The sequence below is a fragment of the Acanthisitta chloris genome, unplaced genomic scaffold (assembly GCF_000695815.1).
Source record: "Acanthisitta chloris isolate BGI_N310 unplaced genomic scaffold, ASM69581v1 scaffold3011, whole genome shotgun sequence".
NCBI lineage: Eukaryota > Metazoa > Chordata > Aves > Passeriformes > Acanthisittidae > Acanthisitta > Acanthisitta chloris.
The window spans coordinates 7624-31732 of NW_008655296.1; the positions used below are offsets into that span (position 1 = coordinate 7624).

Here is a 24109-nt window from a genome sequence, read left to right on the forward strand (position 1 = left end):
AGAAAAATTCATTAAAAAACCTCAGGTGTACATTATTCCCAATGACTCTACATTCTTAGTCCTAACTAGCTAGAATGACAGACTGTAAACTTCCATATTTCACACGTTCCCTTTAAGCTTTCACATGAGTCAAAGTTATGGATAAAGAACAGCCAGGACAACACTGAGAAGCTGTAAAAGCTGTTTTCCCATTACCTCTGCACTCTTTTGATAACCCTGACAACTCTTCTTGTAAATCTGAGCAAGCAAAAGGATGCTGATCTCATGACACACGTGAATTGTTGTTTGTTTCAAGTATTACTCTGTACTCTACACTGCACACGTATGTTTGAGAAATCACAGAAGGCAAAGGCAGGGACAGGTAGAATGAAGCACCACCCACTGTAGATCAGTTTGAGACCATCTAAGGAACCTGAAGGTGCGTAAGTCCATTGGACATGATGAGGTACATCTGAGGGTCATGAGGGAACTCGTGAATGAAGTGGCTAAACCACTATCCATCATATTTGAGAAGTTGTGGCAGTCTGGTAAAGCTCCCACTGACTGGAAAGGAGGAAACAACTTATTCATCCTTTGGGAGGTGAGTGGGTTTTTTTTCTTTGTTTGTTTAGTTTGGTGTTATCATATTTGTTGTGGCAGTCTGGTAAAGCTCCCACTGACTGGAAAGGAGGAAACAACTTATTCATCCTTTGGGAGGTGAGTGGGTTTTTTTTCTTTGTTTGTTTAGTTTGGTGTTGTTTTGGTTCAAGTTCAATTATTTGTAGTACAGCTGGAAATCTTCGCCTTCAGAAACAGGTGAACAAGGCTACAAAACACAGCTTGCCAATGTGAGAAGAAAACTGATTTCCACAAACTTTATAGGAAAAGAGCTCTGACTGCAGGGGACCACAATTTTTAGATTCATTTACTTTAAACTATCATTAATCAACTGTTAATAATTCAGACCTTTTATTTTTGTAACAACAATAACTTTATTAAGCATAATATAGGCTTTGCTCTCCTGCACAGAAACTACAGTCCCACTTTTTTTTTCTCAATTTCTTGATTCTGCTTTACATTTTTGGTCATGAAAGTGTAAGGTAACTAGCTACACTACCTATAGCCAGAGAGTCATCAAATGGCTTAGGTTGGAGTGGACCTTAAATATCATCTAGTTCCAACACCCCTGCCATGGGCAGAGACACCTTCCGCTAGGCCAGGCTGCTCAGAGCCCCATTCAACCTGGTGTTGAATCCAACTGTCTGTGCATCGACAGCACAAACCAATACAACATGAATACTTTAGCTGCACATATTCATTTTTCCTCATATTTTAGTGAACAAAAATACTTAGTTATGCATATTCTAAAACACTCTGCCATATGCAGATGGATAAAATACAACATCAGAAGAGGCAGCAGAACAGGCTCCCCAAGGAAGTGGTGGAGTCATTGTCCCTGGAAGCAATCCAAAAATGAGTAGACATGGCACTTGGTGATATGGCTTAGTGGGTGGGTATGGTGGTATTTCAGCTGAAAGTTGGACTAGATGATCTTGGAGGTCTTTTCCAATCTTAATGATTCTATGATGCTAAGACCCAGTATGATTTCCAGAATCCAGTATTTTTAGTAATAAATTGTACTGTTATTTCAAAGAAAATTTTATGTAGACAAAATCCTTAACTATTTTACAGCAAAGCACTTTTCATATATGTTAAAACACACAGACTCTGATTGAAGAGACTCCGCAAATGCATCCAAGTTTCCTCAAGTTGTACTGACAATTTGGATAATTCTTCCAATAGGTTTGGTTCCGACGAGAGAATCTTGAGATGTAACTGAAAATGAAAACAAACAGCTAGCGAAACAACTACAAATAATTAAAAAACTTAGAAGATTGCTTTCTCATTCGGTTCCAATACTTTGCTTTCAAGACGTGTCCCAGGTAAGGGAAAGACTCTCTTCCTTCAGTTAATTTCCTCCATTTAATGCTGCCTCCCTTTCTGCTAGACTTTCACAAGCCATTTTACTCTCACATGTATTAGATGGGATGAGGCAGCAAAACATCTTAAATATGTTAATGCTCTATCAGATCTTCTTCTACTTTAATCATACACTTGTCTAGAAGGGTAACTCTCTCCTCTTCCTGACCTGCATCACAAATTCCTATTTAGGCTAGAAAGACTAGACAGATGCCCTGAGGTCAATCAGGATTATTATATTAATTATCCATGTTGCATAAAGCAAGAAGAATGATGCCAGCACGCACTATACTGATACAGATGGATGATGTCTCGTTCTGTTTTAAACAGTAACTTCGTTAAAGCAGAAGAAAAAGAAACCTTTTGATCTTCTAGCAATTATTACCACTTAATGGATAAAACAGTTATTTTCCAGGCTACAATTTACATCTAGGAGTCTTGCTATTAGCTATAACCTGAAAGACAGTTCAGATTGGACATTAGAAAGAAATTCTTTACTGTGAGGCTGGCATTTTATTAGCTCTGTGATCCTTAACAGGTAACCAAAGAAAGGCAGCCCACTGACACGGAAAGTAAGTCAGGCCTGCAATGTCTAGTGCTAAGTCCAACAAAACGTCTAATTTACTTCCCAACCATTGCTCATTAAATTCTCCCCTTACAGAAGACGTAGCATATCTTAGTTTAGGAATTAACAACCATTAAGAAGTTTGGCGTATTACAAAAAAACAAAAGAAATTCTGAGTTATGAATACTAGAACAAAGCCTGTCTGGCAGGGTCCTATTCACAGTATCTACTTTTTGCAAGTTTTTCCTGACTGTGCTCAGAATGAGTTGCCAAATCATCCAATACGTACAACTACACATTTTAAAACCATTCTCAACCAAAGTCATGTAAGATAACTCTTTTGAGCAGACACTTTGTATCCTTTTATTGCACAATCCCCATGTTAAACAGGACTGACATAAAATTTTGTAATTGTTACCTTTAAAAATAGTGCAAGGTACGCCTGTCCAAGTTCAAAGTTGTACTTCTTGTTCAGCATCATCCCAATCATTCTCAAAAAGCTTAGCATCACCTCCATCGAGCCACCACCTTCAGGGGCCAAACCTCGTAGTTCTATCTCAATATTAGACGATCCCAATCTTTTCAGTAAGTCAAGTGGAGCTGTATCTGTGTAACAGAATTGAGGGATGCAACATGTCAGTACTGTTTGCAGAAAAGAATCTTATAAATCCTTCATAAGGATAGCTTTATTCCAAAATTCTTAAGCAGTGACTATGTATTTCAAGTTTCTGCTGTTTCCTCATGTTTTTGTCTTCCACAAAATGCCTTCCTGTCTTTAATTTACTAATTAATAAATATTCCTAATAAATAAATAAGCCTAACTTCAGTTCCAGGCAAGGTCATGGAGAAGATCACCCTGAGTTCCATCACACGGCACATGCAGGGCAACCAGGGTATCAAGTCCAACCAACATGGATTTATGAAGGGAAAGTCCTGCTTGACCAACTTGATCTCCTCCTATGACAAAGTGACCTGCTTAGTGGATCAAGGGAAGGCTGTGGATGTGGTCTATCTGGACTTCACTAAAGCATTTGACACTGTCTCCCACAGCATACTTCTAGAAAAACTGTCTGTTCGTGGCTGGGATGGGTGGACTCTTAGATGGGTAAAAACTGGCTGGATGGCTGGGCCCAGACAGTTGTGGTGAATGGAACTAAATGCAATTGGTGGCTGGTCACTAGTGGTGTTCCCCAGGGCTCAGTATTGGGGCAGGTCCTATTTAACATCTTCAGTGTTGATCTGGATGTGGGGATTGAATGCACCCTCAGTACATTTGCAGATGACACTAAGTTGGCTGGGAGCGTCAATCTGCCTGAGGGTAGGACAGCTCAACAAAGAGACTTGGACTGACTTGCCAATGGGCTAAAGACAACTGCATGAGGTTCCATGAGGCAAAGTGATGGGTCCTGCACCTAGGACACAAGAATCCCATGCAGCACTACAGGATGGCAGAACAGTGGCTTGAGAATTGTCACAAGGGACCTGGGAGTGCTGGTGGACACTGGGCTCAATATGAACCAATAGTGTGCACAGGTGGCCAAGAAGGCCAATGGCATCTTGGCCTGTATCAAGAATAGTGTGGCCAGCAGGACTAGGAAGTGACCATGCCCCTGTACTGAGCACTGGTGAGGCCACACCTTGAGTTCTATGTCCAGTTTTGGGGTCTTCACTTTAAAAAGGACATTGAGGTGCTGGAGTGAGTCCGGTGAAGGGCAACGAAGTTCGTAAAAGGTCTAGAACACATGTCCTATATGAAATGACTGAGGGAATTGCATTTGTTCAGCCTTGACAAGAGGCACCTCTGGGGTGACCTCATCAGTCTCTACAACTACCTGAAAGGGTGTTGTAGAGAGGTGGGGGATGGTCTCTTCTGCCATGCCTGCAGTGAAAGAACTAGAGGGAATGGTCATAAGCTGAGATGGGAGATTCAGAGTAGATGTTAGGAAAAAAATTTTCATTGTTAGGGTGGTCAGGCACTGGAATAGGTTGCTTAGAGAGATGGTGGAGACACCACCCCTGGAAGTGCTTAAAAGGAGTGTGGATCTGGTACTGGAGGACGTGGTTTAGGGTTTAAGGGTAGAGCGGAGTAGCAGGTTAATGGCTGGATGTGATGACCTTAGAGGTCTCCTCCAACCCTGATGACTCTATGGTTCTATGATCACATACTAGAGAAATGTATCTCTAATAAGACAGATGCACTTTACTTTTGTCTTGAAAAATACAAGTAACACCTTTGTTTCACTTTTTTCCCCTATTTCTCTTTTAAGCTGAACAAAATTTCGTATTAACCATGTAACTTCCTCATTTTACTTCTCTTGGCAAAAGAATGTATATACTTGAGATTTCAAGCCATTACTGTGAATACACTCTGAAAGAAACACAGTACTACTTTTACTAGGCATCTCTACTCTTATTGCTACTAAGCAAAACTGAGGATCATCTGGTGCATCTAAGGTAATTATTACTTTTGGTAAGTGAATTCCTCCTGCTTTACCTGGGACCTGGAGGTGGTGGGGTGGGGGAAAATCTTTTCCATGGTAGAACTGGGTTCCATGCTGCAGGCAAGCTGGAGCACCAATGGATCTTTGATCTAGGCTGGCTATCTGTGTATTAGTCAGGTCATTCTCTTTGCCTTTGTTATGGTACCATGCATACTCTTTCCTTGCATACATTACAATTCTGGCATTAGAAATTACACATATATCAAAATATAAACAGCATCAACATTTTTCATGATATACCTTGTTAACTTACATTCATTAGTGCTGAGAGCTTCTTCAAGATGAACATAGAAATCAGATTTCTGTGCCAGTACCCCAAGGTTTACTACCTTTGACTAGACCACAAAAATACAAAAGAGCATACATGAATATGCAAACATATTTTCACAACTCAGATTATTTTCCTACTGACAGAATAAAAGACTTTGAGAAATAAAGCATTAATGCAATGACTTAAAACTGGTACTTTAGAGTCTTAAGAGATTCCACTCAGTCCTAAAAAGCATTTAAGATTTCTTTTAAAGTACACTAAACACAATTATATTGATTCTTGGTTTCACCTGTGAATCATTTTCTTCCTCTGGTGGAACGTATCGGGGTATAAGACCAGGAACCGTTGGGATGAAGAAAGGCGCTGACTTGGGAACTTTTGGTGGCTCTTTTGGTTTATTTCTTTTCTGTTAATTAAATATTTGACATAAAATCATCATCATCATAGTAAGAACACATGAGAATATTACTTTTGTCAAGAGTTTTTATTTTTTATAGTGCTATAAAAACTCTAAAGACTAACTGAAAAGTAAATGCATAGGTGAAATGTTTTACCACTAAATATGACACTGCTATTTAGAAGAAAAACAGCTCCTCTCCCAAATCCCTGGAACTGTGAAAGAACCATATAGCTTTCTATTGCAAAATCTTGAAAATTACCTGAAAAGTGGGATCAAATTTTAAGAATGCATCTCATAAAACAAGGGCAAATGTATCTTTTGTATGGTTCTATGCTATTTTTTGTGCAGTTTCAGTACCTTGATAATATCAAGGCTAAGGAGGTTTTTCCATCTTGACTCCGGTAATAACGAAAGGGTCACCAGCTGCTCTCCCAGTTGCTCAGGTGAGACATAGTCTATCATCACATCACATAGCTCTTCATCTCCTGACATGTCCACATCTTTCAAGAACAGATATCTTTTATGAACATATATATTCCACATTTATGTGTTAAAAAATCAAAGCCAACATTATTATTTGTTTGGAAAGTTCTGAATAACAAATGTTTAACAGCTATATATATATTCTAGCAGAATATAGAGCTGAATAGTTACAGACACAATCTTTATTAACCTATGAATTATTAAATCCAAATTTTAATTTTAGTTCTAAGTTACCAAGCTGTAAAATCCTTGCATCTAAATACACACAATATTCACAGCCTGTTCACAGGTATGACTGAAGTGGCACAACAAAATGAAAAAAATCTCAGCATTAAAGCACAACACCCCACGACAAAAGTTACAATGTCTGTCATTATATATTCTCTAGACTTCCCATGTGGTCTTGACCTTGATCTCTACTTTCCCTTTTTTTTCAAAATATTATATGGCTAAAAAACATTAATCTAAAAGAAAAGCCTAAAATAATAGAGACATGTAAAACATTAAGAGCTCTGAGCATTTAAACAGGAACTTTACATTTGCTGAAGACAAAAAGTAGACTAAAGCTTTCAGCCAGAACCAGGATAAAAGTTTTGAGATTAAATCCTGTCTCCCCAGTGTAAGTATCTAAAGTAAGTATGTGCTTAATAAAACAGTTATCATCAAGTATCTTCCTCGCCCTTTTATTGGCCAATAGCTAGGTGTGTTTCTCCTCCAGATGGAGATGTAAATGAAGACACTTCAAAACTTTGGCAGACAAGATCTCCACCTAGAGGAAATAAGCACAATCACTTCTACTAAATGTTGTAAAAGTGCCATTTAGGCCTATCTTTCCCTGGGAATCTAGCACAGGTACATGACGGCTCAGCTGAAGCCAATTCCCTTGCCAAAAAGGCAATACACCTCAGTGAATATACCATGGCATATAAGCAGAGAAACAAATTGTGAGGGAAGTGGAACTAAGAACAGCCTCCTTCTCTCTGCCCAACAGTAACATAAATTTCAAACTGGCCTCACAGATGTCAAAACAGAAGGTATTTACACAAGTCTGGAATTAAAGAATGCCAACAAATAGCACAGATGTTTTTATTGCCTAAAAAATCTTCTTGAAGATGCTGAGATCATCCCAGTGTAATTCTTTATGCCTGAACATAGCAGCATGAATAGTTTGTGATCAGGACAACTAGATTTTAGCAAATAATATTACCATGTAAGTACGTCAAAAATGGTAGAAGCAATAGGAACAGTTCAGAGACAGAATGCTGACACAATGAGTTTTCAATGAGGAAGAAAACAATCTTCTATTCAAAATATAATAGCAAATTGAAAATAAAATACATTTTCATCTGAAGATTACCTTGCACAGGGCAGGTGCTAGGGAGCATCATCAAAGCAGGTTCATAATCTGCAGGAAGGGGTCGTAATGACACAAGTGAGTACAGAGAACGGTTTGACCTGAAAAATGAGACAGGCATTTTAAAAGCAATCTTAAGGTGAGTGGGAACAAGTACTTCACACAAAATTTTTACTTCAATCTAATACGACTGCACTATGGCAATTCACTATGTTCCATTCAAGACTGGTTTTTCTCATCTTCCAGATAAATAAGAAATGAAACATTAGACAATAGACATTACCTGAAAATCTGAAACACAAAAGTTATGCTGAAGTATTATTGGCAAGAACATTTAATACATATGGCACAACAAAGTATGATACGACAATACCAGACTGGCCAGTGATAGCCAGGGGGACTACATGCCCAAACTTCAGGAAGTGAAAACTATTGGGATTGTCTATTCCACTTCAAGAGGTGTTGACTCTAAGGAACTACACTTCAAATGTTTCCATGCCAATGCATACAGCGTGAGAAACAAGCAAGAGGAGCTTGAAGCTTTGGCTCAATCCCAGAGATTTGGCATCATTGGCTAAGCGAAACCTGGTGGGATGAGTCCTGTGACTAGAGTGCTATGGTGGACGGTTACAGGTGCTTCAGGAGGGACAGGCAGCTAAAGTGAGGTGGAGGGGTGGCATTGTATGTTGCTGAAGAATTGGAACATTGGGAGCTTGCAGTTGGCAATGGCATAACTGAGACACTCTGGGTGAGGATCAAGGGTCAAATAACACAAATATTATTGTGGGAGTCTATGACAGATCACCCAACCAAGATGACAAGATTGATGAATTATTCTTTGAGGAACTGGGTTACACTTCCACATGAATGTCCCTTGTCCTTATTGGAAACTTCAACTTGCCAGACATTAACTGGGAATGCCATACAGCTGACACACACATGTCAAGAAAACTTCTAGAATATCTGAATGACAGCTTCATGACACAGGTACTAACGGAGCCAACTAGGAATTATGCCCTCTTAGATTTGTTGTCTGTTAACAGAGAGCCTTGTAAGTGAAGTAGCCAGCAGCAGCCAGCTTGGCTACAGTGACCACAAAGCAATCGAGTTAACATGTCTGTTGACAGGAGGAAAAGTGCCAGCAAGACTACAAGTTCAATCCTGGACATGAGGAGAGGTGACTTTGGGCTACTCAGGGAACTAGTAGGTAAGGCCCCCTGGGAAAACTATTCTGCAGGTGCCAGGGTACATTAGTGCTGGTCACTTTCCAAGAACCACTTTCTAAGGGCACAGGAACAGGCAATTCCTAAATATTGCAAGTTCAGCATACGAGGAACAAGGCCAGCTTGGCTGACCAGGAATCTTCTAATGGAGGAGAGACATAAAAGGATTCTACCCAGTGGAAGCAGGGTCAGGTGACGTGAGAGGAATAAAGAGATGCAGCTTACCACTGCAGGGAGAAAATTCATGTGGCCAAAGCTCAACTGGAGCTGAAGCTGGGCAGTACTGTGGGGGACAATAAAAAGTATTTCTTTAAGTATATTAACAGCAGTGTAGAAATGGTATCAGTGCATTACAGGATGAGGATGGCCACCTCATGAATATGGATGTAGGCAAGGCAGAGTTGTTTAATGCCTTCCTAGCCTCTGTCTTCAACACTGATGGTAGGCCAAGGGGGTCCCAGCACGCTGAGCTGGAGGACAGTAACTGCAAGAACATTATATTCGCAATTGACTGATGCTGTGAGGGATTTGCCTTTCCAGCTGGATCCATACAATCTATGGGGCTTGATGGGATTCATCCTAGAACATTTAAGGAGTTGGCTGATGTCATTGTGAGGCCTCTCTTGATTTTTCAACAATCTCAAGAATCAGGATAGGTGCCAATCGACTGGAAGCTGGCTAATGTCCTAGTTTCAAAAAGGGCAAGAAGAATGACTCTAGCAACTACAGGCCTGTTAGCCTCAATTCCATACTTGGCAAGTTTGTGGAAAAGATTATCCTGGAAGGTATTGAAAAACACCGAAAGGATAACACTGTCATCAAACACAGCCAGCATGACTTCATGAGAGGCAAGTCCTACTTGCCAAACTCTATTTCCTTTTCTGACAAGGTAACCCATGTAGTTGATCAAGGGAGGCCAATTGATGTAATGTTTTTAGATTTCAGTAAAACTTTCAATGCAGTTTCTCACAAGATCCTTCTGAACAAAATGCCCAGCATAAAACTGGACTAACACATGATGTGATGGGTGAGCAACTGGAAAGGATAACACTGTCATCAAACACAGCCAGCATGACTTCATGAGAGGCAAGTCCTACTTGCCAAACTCTATTTCCTTTTCTGACAAGGTAACCCATGTAGTTGATCAAGGGAGGCCAATTGATGTAATGTTTTTAGATTTCAGTAAAACTTTCAATGCAGTTTCTCACAAGATCCTTCTGAACAAAATGCCCAGCATAAAACTGGACTAACACATGATGTGATGGGTGAGCAACTGGCTCACAGCCTGGGTGCAAAGGGGTATGGTGAATGGGACTACATCAGGACAGCAACTGGTCACTAGTGGGTCCCACAGGGTTATGCCTTAGGCCCAGTGCTCTTGCATATCTTCATAAATTACTTGGATGCAGAACTTCAAGGTCTATTAAGTAAATTCACAGATGATACAAAACTGGGAGGAGCTGTTGACTCCCTTGAGGGTAGAGAGGCCTTGCAGAAAGACCTTAACTAATTAGACAGCTGGGCAACCACCAACCACAAGGTCTATTAAGTAAATTCACAGATGATACAAAACTGGGAGGAGCTGTTGACTCCCTTGAGGGTAGAGAGGCCTTGCAGAAAGACCTTAACTAATTAGACAGCTGGGCAACCACCAACCATATGAAGTTTAACAAGGGCAACTGCTGGATTCTAAACCTGGGAGAGGGCAACGCTGGATGTATGGACAGGCTAGGGAATGAAAGGCTGGAAGGTAGCGCCAGGGCAAGAGGCCTAAGGTTCCCTGTCGATGGCAAGTTGCATATGAGTCAACAGTGTGTCCTGGCAGCCAGGAGAGCCAACCATGTCCTGGGGCGCATCAGGTGTTTGGATAACGCTCTCAGGCACGTGTGATTCTTGAGGATGTCCTGTGCAGGAACAGCCTTGATGATATGCAGCTGGTCAAGGCAGGTGGATTCTGCTGCTCTACTCTATGCTTATGCAGCCTCACCTTGAATATTGTGTACAGTTTTGGGCACCACAATATAAGAAAGAGATTAAGTTATTAGAAAGCATTCAAAGAAGTGCAACGAAGGTGATGAAGTGCCTTGAGAGGAAGCCATGTGAGGAGCAGCTGAGGTCACTCGATCTGTTCAGCCTGGAGAAGAGGAGACTGAGGAGAGACCTCATCTTCCTCACAGAAGAAAGCAAAGGGACAGGCACTGACCTCTTCTCTCTGGCAACCAGTGACAGGACCTGAGGGCATGGTCTGAACTTGCATCAGGGGAAGTTTAGGCTGTATGTTAGAAAATGAGTCTTCACCCAGAGGGTGCCTGGGCACTGGAACAGCTCCAAGATGGACAGAGTCAAGAGGAGTTTGAACAACACTCTCAGACACTGGATGTGGTTATCGGAGATGTCCTGTGCAGGGCCAGTACTCGAACTAGATGATCCTCAAAGGCCCCTTCCAACTGATTATTCTGTGATTGCTTCAATCATGCTCAGTTACTGTACTTACTTGAAAGTGCGTACCTAAAAAGCTTGCATTGTACTTAATATGTACAGAATTACAGAATTATTCAGGTTGGAAAGGCCTTGCAAGATCATAGAGTCCAACCTGTGACTGATCATCACCTTGTCAACTAGACCACAGCACTAAGTGCCACATGCAGTAGTTTCTTGAATACTTCCAGGGATGGTGACCTCCCTGGGCAGCCCTTTCCAATACTTAACAACCCTTTCTGTGAAAAAATTCTTCCTGATATCCAACCTGAACTTCCCCTGGCACAGTTTTAGGCAACTTCCTTTCATCCTACCTCGAGGTGTCTTGGATAAGAGGCCAACCCCCACCTTCCTACAAGCTCCTTTCATGTAGTTTTAGAGAGCAATAAGGTCCCTGCTGAGCCTCCTTTTTTCCAGGCTAAACAACCCCAGCTGCCTCAGCCACTCCTTACAGGACTTACTCTCTAGACCCTTCCTCAGTTTCATTGACCTTCTCTGGACATGCTCCAGCACCTCAATGTCTTTCCTGCAGTGAGGGGCCCAGAACTGAACACGGACGGGATTCAAGTTGCCTCACCAGTGCCTGGTACAGAAGCACAGTCACTGTCCTGGTCCTGCTGGGCAAAAAAATATTTACCTGTGCCAGTGCTCCACCACCCTCACAGTCAACAATTTCTTCACAATATCTAATCCAACCCTTCCCTGCTGTTCTGCCATTTCAGGTCCTTGTCCATAGTGTCCTCCAGCTCTCTTGGACCCTTTTAAGCACTGGAAGGAGCTCTAAGGTCTTCCCAGAGCCTTCTCCAGACTGAACATTATGTACAATACATTATGCAAACATAAATGATTCATCCTGCTTTCACAGAATTTCAGAGTAGTACTCTGATCAAATTTCCTTCAGGTTTGGAACATGCACACAAGATATTCTGGCAAATTACTTTTGCCAGCAGTATAAACCAGAGCTAGGTAAAAACGTCTGTCATTATTCACAAGGAAGCACTTAACCTCAGAAAGGTCTAACAATTGAACACTCTTCAGGCAAAACCACAGCCAACGTATGTAACCTGAAAGATCTATCTGTCAATCAAAAGGGGAAAAAATCAAACCACTTCAATGGTATGATATTTAGTTAACTGACCTAACCAGTCATTTGCTTTGAAGCCATGCCAGGAGGAAATTGAACTAAAATACATTTTACTTCTGTACTCATCTATCACTAACAAAGAGGAATAATCACAACTTTCAAATACTCCTCAGAAGTCTCAGACAACACTGTACAGCAGGACAAGAAAAGCTGTTCAGAAAGAAACACACTATGAACACTGACAGTTCAAAAGGGGTAAAAAAATACAGTCAAAGAAAAACTTTAGGAATGGTGTAACAGGAATTCTTTACAGTGAGAAAAAAATATTTAGGTAAAAGAGATGATTTAATTATCAAAATAAATATGCTAACTTTGGAAATGGCAAGATTATGAATCACAGCTCTACAGAATACCTATCTTAGAACCAGAGAAGACAAAACACTGGAGATGATACTTCACAGAGCAATTCTGCATTTGTGATAAAGGTGATTAAAAGAATTCTTTCCCATCTGAAATTTTGTGTAGAAACAAATCTATTTTATACTCACCACAAATAAATTCCAAGATCATCCACATGTGCTGAAGCTAGAAAATCTCCTGTAGGGGACATAGTAAGGCTCACGGCTGCAGAGTCTACCAAAAAACAATCTATGAGGCTAAGGAGAAAAAAGCAACAGAGAAATTCTCAGCAAGATGAACTTGCTTATCTATGCATGTCTGAATTACAGCTGAATGCAAACAGGACACTGAAATACGTACACAAACCCGGATACTACAAGTATTCAATCATATAAATTTAGCAAGTGAACAGCACTACAACAAACCACTCATCTCTATAACATTCTCTAAAATCCACTGGAGTTGGTATCTCCTTACCCATCCACATTCTGTGCAAAATGTGATGAACCATCTGTACACATTCAACTCCTTATGCATAACACTAACCTTCTTGATGGCCATAAATTTTGTACTTCCAATCAGCTCCATCTTGCTCTGACCTCATCTTTTAATGCTCTGCCATTAACTGACAATTCCCACTATCAATATACTTCATATACACCTAGTTAATATTAGAACTTAATGATTCTAAAGAATGAACTGCACAATGCAAATTTGATTATCTGCAACAGTTTTGACATTACCATACCTTCAGTTTGATATACCATTCTTTGATGTTTCCTTCCTTTCTTGTAAAAAATTGAAAAAATACCATGTGAAGACAAAGTTAAAATATTTGGTAGTATGTGACTATTTTAACAGTATGACACTTGAGTTCTCGATCATGCCACAAGTTCTGGATGATTCACTCCCTAGAAGACTTCCACTCAAGCCCAGGTTCATAGCACTGCTTTTGCCATTTGTTGAAGTATAAATTTTAGTAACATCAAATTGTCAGTGAAAGTTGGATTTGATAAATAGTTCACTGAGAGAAACAAAAAGAACAAATGGAGAGCTTGAATACTTTGTTCTTGCTTACAGACCAGAATAAAAAGCAAAGAGAAATGATCAGAGCAGCTAGTTCTACAACCCTATTCTGTTCACTAACCATATCAAAAATATTGATGTAAAAAGCAGTTTAAAATGCATAAGCTTGTGGGTGTGTATTTTCTTAGATCCTGAGCATTCCTATGATGGTTTGACAAACCATGTTAAAAATAAAAGCCCTTTTTTTCCCTGAATGGAGTGCTTTATTCCTTCTCCATGTTGTTAAGACATGTCACCACTTTCAGCATAAAATGCACAAACACTAAATCCATAAATCCCAAACATGCATAAGTTACACGGATACATTTTGCATCCAGTGCACCATGGCTAAAAAAAATTTTCCATGAATACAGATTTTAGTTTCAAATCCATCCTTTTATCACAATCTTTATCTGTAACTGAGAAATAAATCAACCATAAGAACAACTTCAAAGCAAATTAACAAGAAATGAAAATTTTTTCTACTTATTGAATTTAAACAATTAAAATTACAGGCTTAGGGAAATGAGGAATGAACCTACTACAGGACAGTGAAAGACATGCTTGTAATTTTTACACAAAAAGTATAGTAATGCCTAAATGAATCCCCTCCCTGTTGGCTGAAAGCATCTACCTTTACACTTCCTCCCTAACTGCAAAACTGAGACAATGGCGAGTATAAAACTGTTTAGCGCACAACATTAACCAGTCTCATAAGCCATTCTTTCTTAATTACTCCATCCAAACTACAGTCAGCTTGTACCCTTGGTTCCTCAATTTGTCTATGGAAACTGCTCTGCAGAAAGAAAATGTGCATAATGCCCAGGCTCCTGCTTGTTACTTTCTTTACAGAAATTGGCAATTTTTTTCCCAAATTTTCAAAATTACATTAAAAATATGCACTTGGAATACATTATGTAAACACAGTTAAGCAGCATTCCCAAGTAAAAACATACATTTAAGTTAGTTGGTATTTTTCATAATGTAGGACTCTAGAAACATGTTTTCAACTTTTTATAAGAACAGCATCAAAGCTGAGGATTTAGAACAGTTTATAAAATGATTCTTTTATGAGCCACCAGAGAGGCAAAGCAAGCATCTGTCTTTTTATTAACAGCTGTTTCTCCTTGTCAATGCACTCCTTTGCTTAGAGATATGCGAAAACCTTGCCTTTTAATTCCGGAAGAATTTAACCTAATTGTTTCCAAAACCAGGGTTTGTCACGTACCTGCCTAGATTTCAGCTTGACCTGAATTTCTTACAGTCAGACAGAAGAGACAAAATATTTAATTGTGTTACATGCAAAAAGGAACTACTGTTAGTTTACCATTTAAAACCAGTATGAAAACATTCTCACTGCAAAGTGTTAAGCTATGAAAGAAATGAAATAAAGAAGTAGTGTTTCTGATATTAATTAACGCTGCAATTTTTATAGGCGTATCATTTTGGAAAGGAAAGAGGGTTAGAAGAGAAAGTCCAATGAATGTTTATTTCCTCATCATTTATACTGGAAACACAACACTGTCTGTTCTGTCCTATTTTAGACTAATGTCACTCATCATGTAAGAACAGGTCAATTGTTTGTTGATATTCAACACACTTCTTCTAGTAAAATGAAAACCTTTACATTTAACAAAATTATTTATCAAACCACATCAACAGAGAGAATTCAATCCAAGTTAAACTATTCAGTTCCAGGCATGACCAGAGCTGCACACGATATAGCACTTTCTTAAATTACTAGAAAAGCCTATGTGATGTGCTGCTAAAAGAATGCACTGGCAGAACTGAGAGGTACTTTTCAGCTTGCTTTCTTCTGGGCTTCTGAACTTCTCATGTGTAAGTACTTCTTGGTCAAATTTCATTCTGGGAGAAGACTAATCACAATGGATGGTAAAAGAATATTTTTGGCAGTCACAAATATGCACAACTGAAAAATACGACTGATGTAAAACCTTATTGTGCCACTAAAGTGAATACAAGTGAAAACAGGCTTGTATTTACAAAATGAACTGGTGTGCTGCATCCAACTCTGGGCCCCCCCAGTACAAGTCGGACGTGAAGTTAGGGCAGGGTCCAGGAAAATGATTTGAGGGTTGGAAAACATGCTCTATGAAGAAATGGTGAGAGAGCTGGAGTTGTCCACCCTGGAGAACAGAAGGCTCTGGGGAGACCTTAGAGCACCTTCCAGTACGTAAAGGGACTACAAAGATTAGGAGAGACTTCTTAACAGAGCCTGTGGTGACAGGACAACAGGCAAAAGTTTTGAACGGAAAAGGGGTAGGTTTAGACTGGATATAAAGCAGAATTTTTTACGATGAGGGTGATGAGGGACTGAAACAGGTTGCATAAACAAGTTGTGGAAGATCCATCCCTGGAACTGTTCAAGGCCAGGTTGAATGGGGCTCTGAGTAACCTGGTCTAGTCAAAGATGTTCCCTGTCCACATCAAGGCAGTTGGAGTAGACCTCTAAAGCTCACTTCCAACTCAATCTTTGAAGCTTGCCTTCAACTCAAACCATTCTATGAACATTTCAGCATATCACAATGCAATTCACCTTACTCTATCTCTTGCCCTTTAGATTATAGTGCTGCTTCCAAAAAACAAATTCACACTACATAAACCCTCCAGGTTTCATCAACAGATCCTCTAGATGCTGTTATTCTGTAGATGCAGAAAAAGGCACATATTGCTAGCATTCGACAACTAAAATCCTGCATACCGAGTCTTTATACCATATTGTAGTGATTTTCTGTGGCCAGGTTTTTGGCAGTGGGGGTGGTGAGAAGCTGCTAGAAGCTACCCCATGTCCAGCAGAGCCCATGCCGGCAGCTCCACAATCAGCAGTGGTAGTAATGCCTCTGGGATAACATATTTAAGAAAGAAAAAAGGTTATTGAGCAGAAGTAATTGTGGTCAGAGATGAGAGAAGTGAGAATATGTGAGAGGAAGAACTATGCAGACCTCAAGGTCAGTGAGGAAGGAACGAAGGAGGTACTCCAGGTGCCAGAGCTGAGAGTCTCCTGTGGCCTATGATGAAGACCATGGTGAAGCAGCTGTGCCCTTGCAGCTCATGAAGGTCAATGGGGGTACAGATATCCACCTGCAGCCCATGGAATAGACTCACACTGGAGCAGGTGGATTTCTAAAGAACGCTGTGAGCCCGTGGGGAGACTGCAGTGGAGTATGGTTCTGGAGGGGACTCATGGAAAAAGAAGCCCATGCCAGAGCAGAGTTGCTGGTAGCACTTGTGATCCTGTGGAGGACCTGCGCTGGAGTAGGTGGGCTCTGTGGGACTGGACTGCACCCTGTGGAGAGCGACCCACGCTGCCGCTGTTCATGGAGAATTTTCACTTGTGGGAGAACTCATGTTGGAGAAGTTCGCAGAGAGCTGTCTCCCATGGGAGGGACCCCATGCTGGAGCAGGGGAAGGACTCCTCTCTGTGAGAGCAGCGGCAGAAACAACATGTGATGAACTCACTGTACCCCCCATTCCGTGTCTCCCTGCGACGCTGTGGGGGAGGAGGTAGAGTTGGGAAGGAGGGAGGAGTGGAGGAATGCGTTTTTAAGGTCCGCTTTATTTTCTCATTATCCTGCTCTGATCTTGTTAGTAATAAATTAATTTCTCCAAGATGAGTCTACTTCACCCATGACAGTTTTCAGTGAGTGATTTCTCCTGGTCCTTATCTTAACCCATGAACATTTAGTTTTATTTTCTCTCCCCTGTCCATTTGTGGAGAGGAGTGACAGAGTGGCTTTGATGGGTACCTGGCATCCAACCAGTGTCAACCCACTACACAGGTACAACTCTGAATATCACATAGTACAAGCTGGTGACAAATAATCTAGCCAGAAGGCTTTTTGCTATTTATCAAACAGGGGATTAAAATTCCTGCTATATGTTTTCAAACTGACTCACCATCCAGAGGGAAGGTCCCATGTCTTAATGGCACAGTCCATTGATGAAGTTATTAGCCAACGACCATCAGGACTGAAAGTCTAAAACAAAACAGTCAATTTAATGGCAAAAACAAGACCATCAGGACTGAAAGTCTAAAATAAAACAGTCAATTTAATGGCTCCCTACAGGAGCCCCTGTCAAGATTAGACTGTTCCCTAACACCAAGACGAAATGGTCTGACCATAAACCAAAACTGACAACACACTACAGAAAGTGAGAAAAGAATGAAAACAGTAGCTATTTCAGAACAGGTTTAAATATATGACACAGGATTTATCTGACTGATAGTCAAGTACTTTGGTCCGCACTATTATGTTAGTGATGAGAACATTAAGCATAAAATTGAATAAATGTAATAAATACTCATCTAGTAGCACTTAGAATTAAATCAAATTCTAAAAACCATTTCCATGAACACTACAAAGCAGTATTACATCAGATGCAAATCAGTGTGTTGCATAATCTCAGATCCATTTACACCTGACTCATCTTTTCTATATACACTGTTTTGACCCCAAATCAGCTTGTTTCAAAGTTATAGCAAAATGCCAAAGTACATTAAAAAACAGATGGCCATTTGAAAGTTATACATTTTAATCTGAAAACTTGCATGGCCAAAACTGTTGCAGAGCTGAACTACAACTTTACTATTCACAGCTGAACATAATACTCCGTGACTTCATACATGCAGACAACTCCACCATCTTTAAAATTAATTAGGTATCTGTATATGTCACCTGTTACATAAAATGAGTAACAATTACCATGTCATTAATCCGTCCATGGTGTCCAGAGAATGTCCTGACAATCTTTCTGGTCTCTATATCCAGAACACTAATAGTGAAGTCATCAAAGGCAATTCCCAGAATACCACTGCCAAGAAATATTAACACACATGATAGTGAATACTCAAGAGACAAAAAAAGAGCATACTAGCATTGTTCCAGGTATCTTTTATCTGAATAGAATCTCAGGTAATCATTACTACATTCCTTCAGTCTAATAAAATGTCTTGTAGTTCTTTTGTGTCTAGTAGTCAGTTGTATTCAAAACATCAGAAATATAAATGTAACTAGAACACTTGTTGCATTATAGACAAGGGTGTACAGCAAAACAATATGCACATTAAATAGCTTCAGTTTCTTACCTGTCTCTGTGAAGCAGAATTCCACTTGGAGAAGAAGAAAGTTCAGTGGAGTACACTAGATCTTTAGTTTTGAATTTCCAAAATTTAATTAATCCTTCACTACCAGCTGTGATTGTCAGCTGGTTTAATCCATCCACAGCTACACCCCTAATGGCCCCTTCATGTGCTGCAAATCAAGGGAAAACAGAGTATTACTTAGAATTCAAACTTAGCATAGAAATCACCTGAACAGTATTCTGTGTGTCTTTGGCTAACTACACTGAATGAGCAGTAAGCATGTTATAAACAGTTCTAAACCACCTGACAAGACTGCTCCAATATTATGAGGGGTTTTTTATCAGTACAGAAACCAAATTGCATTCAAGTAAGCACCTACAATACCATTTCAATGTTGTAATTGAAGATGAATATTAACTTTTATTTCTGCTTTTTCTGAATGTGAGATTTGAGTGACTTTTTGAATCACTCATGGAATGCCTCCAGGGGCCTGACAGCTTCAGATCTGGCACAAAGCCTGGGAATTTTCCTAGGCTACTTTACACTGCAATGTAAATACCAGACATAGCTCCTCTGGCTTTGGATCAATTTTATTTTTTTATTCTATGCCTAGAGCTACTGGCCAGTAACCAGAACTAGAAAATTCATCCCACTGTCAACCAATGATTTTACCAGGAGACCACTTCATGTTTACTATGCTAGATGGCTTTTAGAAGTCCAGTAAGGTTTAAGGGCTCATCGCAACTCTTTCCTTGTTTCAACAAGGAATTCAGATCATGAGTGCCAACAAACATGCTTGAGGATACATGGTATGAAATATATTTGTAGGCAACCACTGAAAGGAAATGCCAGAACACTGTCACACTATGTCCTAAGTTTGCAGCTAGGTAATTAAAACTAATAGCATATGCAAAGAACTGGACTTGCTTAGGGCTTCGATTTCCCATGGATGTAACATATTCTTTCATTTTTAAGCAGGGAGCACAAAATAGATGGGAAATTTATCTCAGAAACAGAACACTCTAGCAAGAAGCCAAGTATTGGAAATGTGAATACATCAAAAAGAGCAGAGATCAGGAGAGGGTCTCATTTTAGTGCTAACCATTTTGGTAATTGAAAATTTTGGATTAATTAAAACCAAAGATATGCTAACATCAGAACTGTTAAAACTAGCAAGGATTCTGTGCTTCAAATCAGGTTTCTGATTACAGTGCAAAATAGGACAGTGTAGGGTAATTAAAGAAACTGAAAAGATTTCCAAATTCAACTCGGAACCTCTATTCAGTTTCCCAGCTGACAGAACACCAGGTTGTTGCTGTTCTGTTAAGGGCCAGTATTTCAAAAGTCTAGCAATTCTTACCTTTTTCTTTGCCGTAGCGCCCTCTGTGAATGCCAGACTGCATATTATAGACATCCACCTGTCCAGTTGACATCCCAATTACAGCAAAGTTACCACATGAGGTAATGTCAACTGCCTTTCAAGGAAATAAAAAACAAAACAAAGCCCCTGTGAAAACAATTCTTTAGGTGTATATCAATTAGCAAACTTGTGAGACGATACGTAGTGTATTAGGAATACAAACTACTAGTTTTTAATAGACTTCAAGGAAACCTGCAGAGGACAAATAAATTACATCTCAAAAAAGTGGAAGAAGAGCTCTTAAAATAAGCAAATAGTCAACACATAATAAATATGGCAATGCATGTTTATGAAAGGTAATTAAATTCTAGCTTAGTGACATCCGTCAGAAGTCATATGTAATAACATCAACACTGTAATCTAAATGACTAATCTATATAATCAAGACATTAAAAAATTCAACCCCTAAGATAAAGTGTAAGCATGGCAACTGCATGCCTCTTTCAATGCCATCCCAGGATGAGTTCACACAGAGTTTAAATAGTAAGAAATACAGAAACAATAGTTTAGATGAGTTTGGAAAGATACAGTCCAGTGAACCTAGCAGTGAAAAGAAAACAAGTTATTTACAATTTAATTTATCTTATCAATCACTTAACTATTAAGCATAAGGTCAGAAAAATTATTTATCACAAGACACAGGAGTAGCATGAACACCTAGCACATGAGGTCTGCCACAGTAACTACTTGTCTTGCCACAGTAATTACTTGTCTAAGAAGCTGATAAGCCTCAGTTAACATTTTACATCTTCATTGTGTGTTTGACATAATGTCATTCTGTCCTGCCTGTGATTTGGAAATGCACTTTTCCATACTGCCAATGAGAAGTGTCTTCAGCAAGCTGCATTCACAGAACAAGTAAATCATCACATGCATACAGTCAACTCTGCAATGCTGTGACATATTAAAGGCAAACACCAACCACCTAACCGAATCAGAAAGCAATAGCTGCCCTTAACCTGCATGTTTAAGGAAAAAATGCAAATATAGCATTTTTCTTAAGACCATATGCATTACAAAACAGCCAGTAGGACACACTGACTGGTAGAAAGCACTCTGCAAAGCAATTGATACGCATCTAGATAGTGCTTTTTCACTCTAAATATTATTTCTGTACAACCAGAAATTTGTAAGCATACTGTAAAACTGAAGAAACATTATCCTAAATAAACTTACTGTTGCATATATATCAATAGGTTTGTGTTTGCTAAATTCTTCCGGCCTGAGTTTATGAGCTCCCATGGAAGTTTTCTGGTAGTTCCAGGTTGTACAGGTTATATATCCTTGATGGCAGGCAACAATACCATCCCAGTCACTCTGATGTGCCACTTCTGCAATGCAACACATAGTCCTTTTAGAAACAGTAATTCTAAAGTCAAACATGCTCTTCTGATACCTTATGAAAGAGAATTTTGAAGCACCTTTGGACAGAACAGTTCATATCTAGTGTTCTTGTTGCACAGTCAAAAGGCTACCATTCAGAAAAATCACCTGGCAAACAGTTGTGCATATGGTAGTGTAACGACAATGCTAACTAAATCACAAGCATTGTTTTGTTATGTTACGTTTTAGGTCTCGAATATTTTAGCCAATGCAGTTTGAGCAGCATATTTCAATGTAAATAGTTTAAATGTTTCATCCAACAGCTAAAACCAGCATAACACATTTCCAGCTCAGTCTCTTAACTGTTTCCTCAGCCATGTCACAGTGGCAGGTAAGTTCTGGAGCTGCTAACTAAATCACAAGCATTGTTTTGTTATGTTACGTTTTAGGTCTCGAATATTTTAGCCAATGCAGTTTGAGCAGCATATTTCAATGTAAATAGTTTAAATGTTTCATCCAACAGCTAAAACCAGCATAACACATTTCCAGCTCAGTCTCTTAACTGTTTCCTCAGCCATGTCACAGTGGCAGGTAAGTTCTGGAGCTGCTGGCATGGGCTCTGCTCTGCTTCGTCCAATGCTAGCAATATGTGCCTTTTTCTGCATCTACAGAATAACAGCATCTTGAGTGGATCTAAATAATAAGCAAGTTTGCCTTTTGTCCTGGAATTTATACATTAAAACAAATTTGAGGGCTTGAAACTAGATATTTCCAGAACTTCAAAGACTAAAACAAGATATAAACCGGTTCACTTCGGCAAACAAAGACAATATAGCAAAAACCAAACAACTCTAAAACATAATTAAATAAATAGAGGTTTTAGGCCTCCAAACACAGACAGGTCTAATATTCATTTTTAAAATATACACACAGATATTTGTAACAAGTATGTACAGATAGTCTGTAACACTAAACGTCATTTGTAGTCAAATGACTACACAAAACTATCAATCCAAATCTTTCAACATAGGAAAAAATAAGCCATCCTCAGGAGAGAAAGTAGCTACACTTAAGACAAAACAGACTTCAAGCCTGAAGAGGAAGTCATTAATTTAAAGAAGTACATTTTGATGAAGCAAAGATAATTGCAGTTCTGCTTCAAAAAGCTAGGTTCATTATTTGCATACTGAATTACAAATGAACAGATTATTTGAAATTTGACTTTCAAAAGTGACTCCAATAAAACAACTGAGGAATAAAATCAACCACTGTAACTAAGCTTTCCTTCAGCTTCCTGCTAATTGCTGGTTCTCCAGCCTGGAATACTTTGTACATCAGAAGATTCTGGCTCCCGTGCAGGAGATTTTTAAGCCGAGAACCAGATAATCATAAAGATGTTTGAAATAAAATGCTCTTTCTGGAATTGCCATGTAAAATGTAATTTTAGAACTGTCACTCAACAGCTCATCAAAGGCCAAAGAATCTCAATAATCTCATCCTGATGTAGTATGAGCTTTCAAAACCATAGTGTCTGAAGGGTTAAAAGACAAAATTAATATGTGATGATAATGTATGTACATTTACTCTGTAGTGTATGTCAAATATTACTTACCTGAAGCGAAGGCTGTAATTGGTGGAAGTGCCATTGTATCAAGCTTAAGACCTTTCTTTTTTGATTTCTTCTTGTTAATTGAACCTTAAAAATAGAAGTTAAGTGTCTCAATCTTATGGCTACAATTGAAAATAATGGTCTAAAAAGGACTGTTAAGAAAATGTAAAGTTCCTACTCAAAAATATTTCGCTTATATAAACACAGCAGTGCTGGTACCTAGGGTTTGAAGAGCTAAGAACATTAATACAGTTCCAGTCAAAATTCATGTGATGCTGATCAAATCACCAGCCTTTTACATTCACAGATGTACTACTCAACTTATTTGCTCCAGGATCTTCTGCTGACATCCTGAGGCAGAAGTTTCCCCATTACAGCTGAAAACATGGTCATACAGACATGACTACATAAAGCACCTAGCCCTTTCAACAGCCAGAGAGCTGGAACCTCAAATTTACAACAAAAGAACATATATATGTAAGATCAATTAATCTGCATATGACTTTTCAAATAGATCTAAATAGATATATAGCAATATATACAGATATTTAAAACTAAGAATTATTTCAGTCTTTCTGATCCCTACACTCCAAACCATACAAGGAAGTTTTCCTTAGCCGTGGCATTGTGCGCAAGATGTGTTTAAGTTAAACTCTACATTAAATTAAAGAAACTCAAGTCAAGAAATATGAATTGACTAAAACTTAGTCAATTGAATAGAAGGGAAATGGGCTAAAAAGTAGTAATTATACATGCTGAAATGTCAGCTACTGCTTCGTACACTTTTGATACAAAAATCATGCCCAGCATTTCCCACAGTGATACTGCCAGGCTACAGAACATACTTTTTGAAGGTACAAATCTGAGAGTA

General features: G+C 39.2%; 1 protein-coding gene across 1 annotated transcript in view; it reads right to left on the bottom strand.

The window, feature by feature from the left end:
* Window positions 1-1472: 1472 nt before the first annotated feature.
* Window positions 1473-24109, bottom strand: part of WDR36 (WD repeat domain 36) — a 33200-nt gene continuing 10563 nt past the window's right edge. The window contains exons 10-22 of the mRNA XM_009083825.1: window positions 23242-23325; window positions 21483-21637; window positions 20247-20361; window positions 18890-19055; window positions 18507-18615; window positions 17701-17780; window positions 12867-12974; window positions 7537-7634; window positions 6054-6196; window positions 5586-5702; window positions 5279-5360; window positions 2943-3130; window positions 1473-1815 (exon numbers count right to left, since the gene is read on the bottom strand). Of these exons, the coding sequence (XP_009082073.1) occupies window positions 1666-1815; window positions 2943-3130; window positions 5279-5360; window positions 5586-5702; window positions 6054-6196; window positions 7537-7634; window positions 12867-12974; window positions 17701-17780; window positions 18507-18615; window positions 18890-19055; window positions 20247-20361; window positions 21483-21637; window positions 23242-23325 (1595 nt within the window). The 3' untranslated portion in view covers window positions 1473-1665. The remainder of the gene's footprint in view (window positions 1816-2942; window positions 3131-5278; window positions 5361-5585; window positions 5703-6053; window positions 6197-7536; window positions 7635-12866; window positions 12975-17700; window positions 17781-18506; window positions 18616-18889; window positions 19056-20246; window positions 20362-21482; window positions 21638-23241; window positions 23326-24109) is intronic.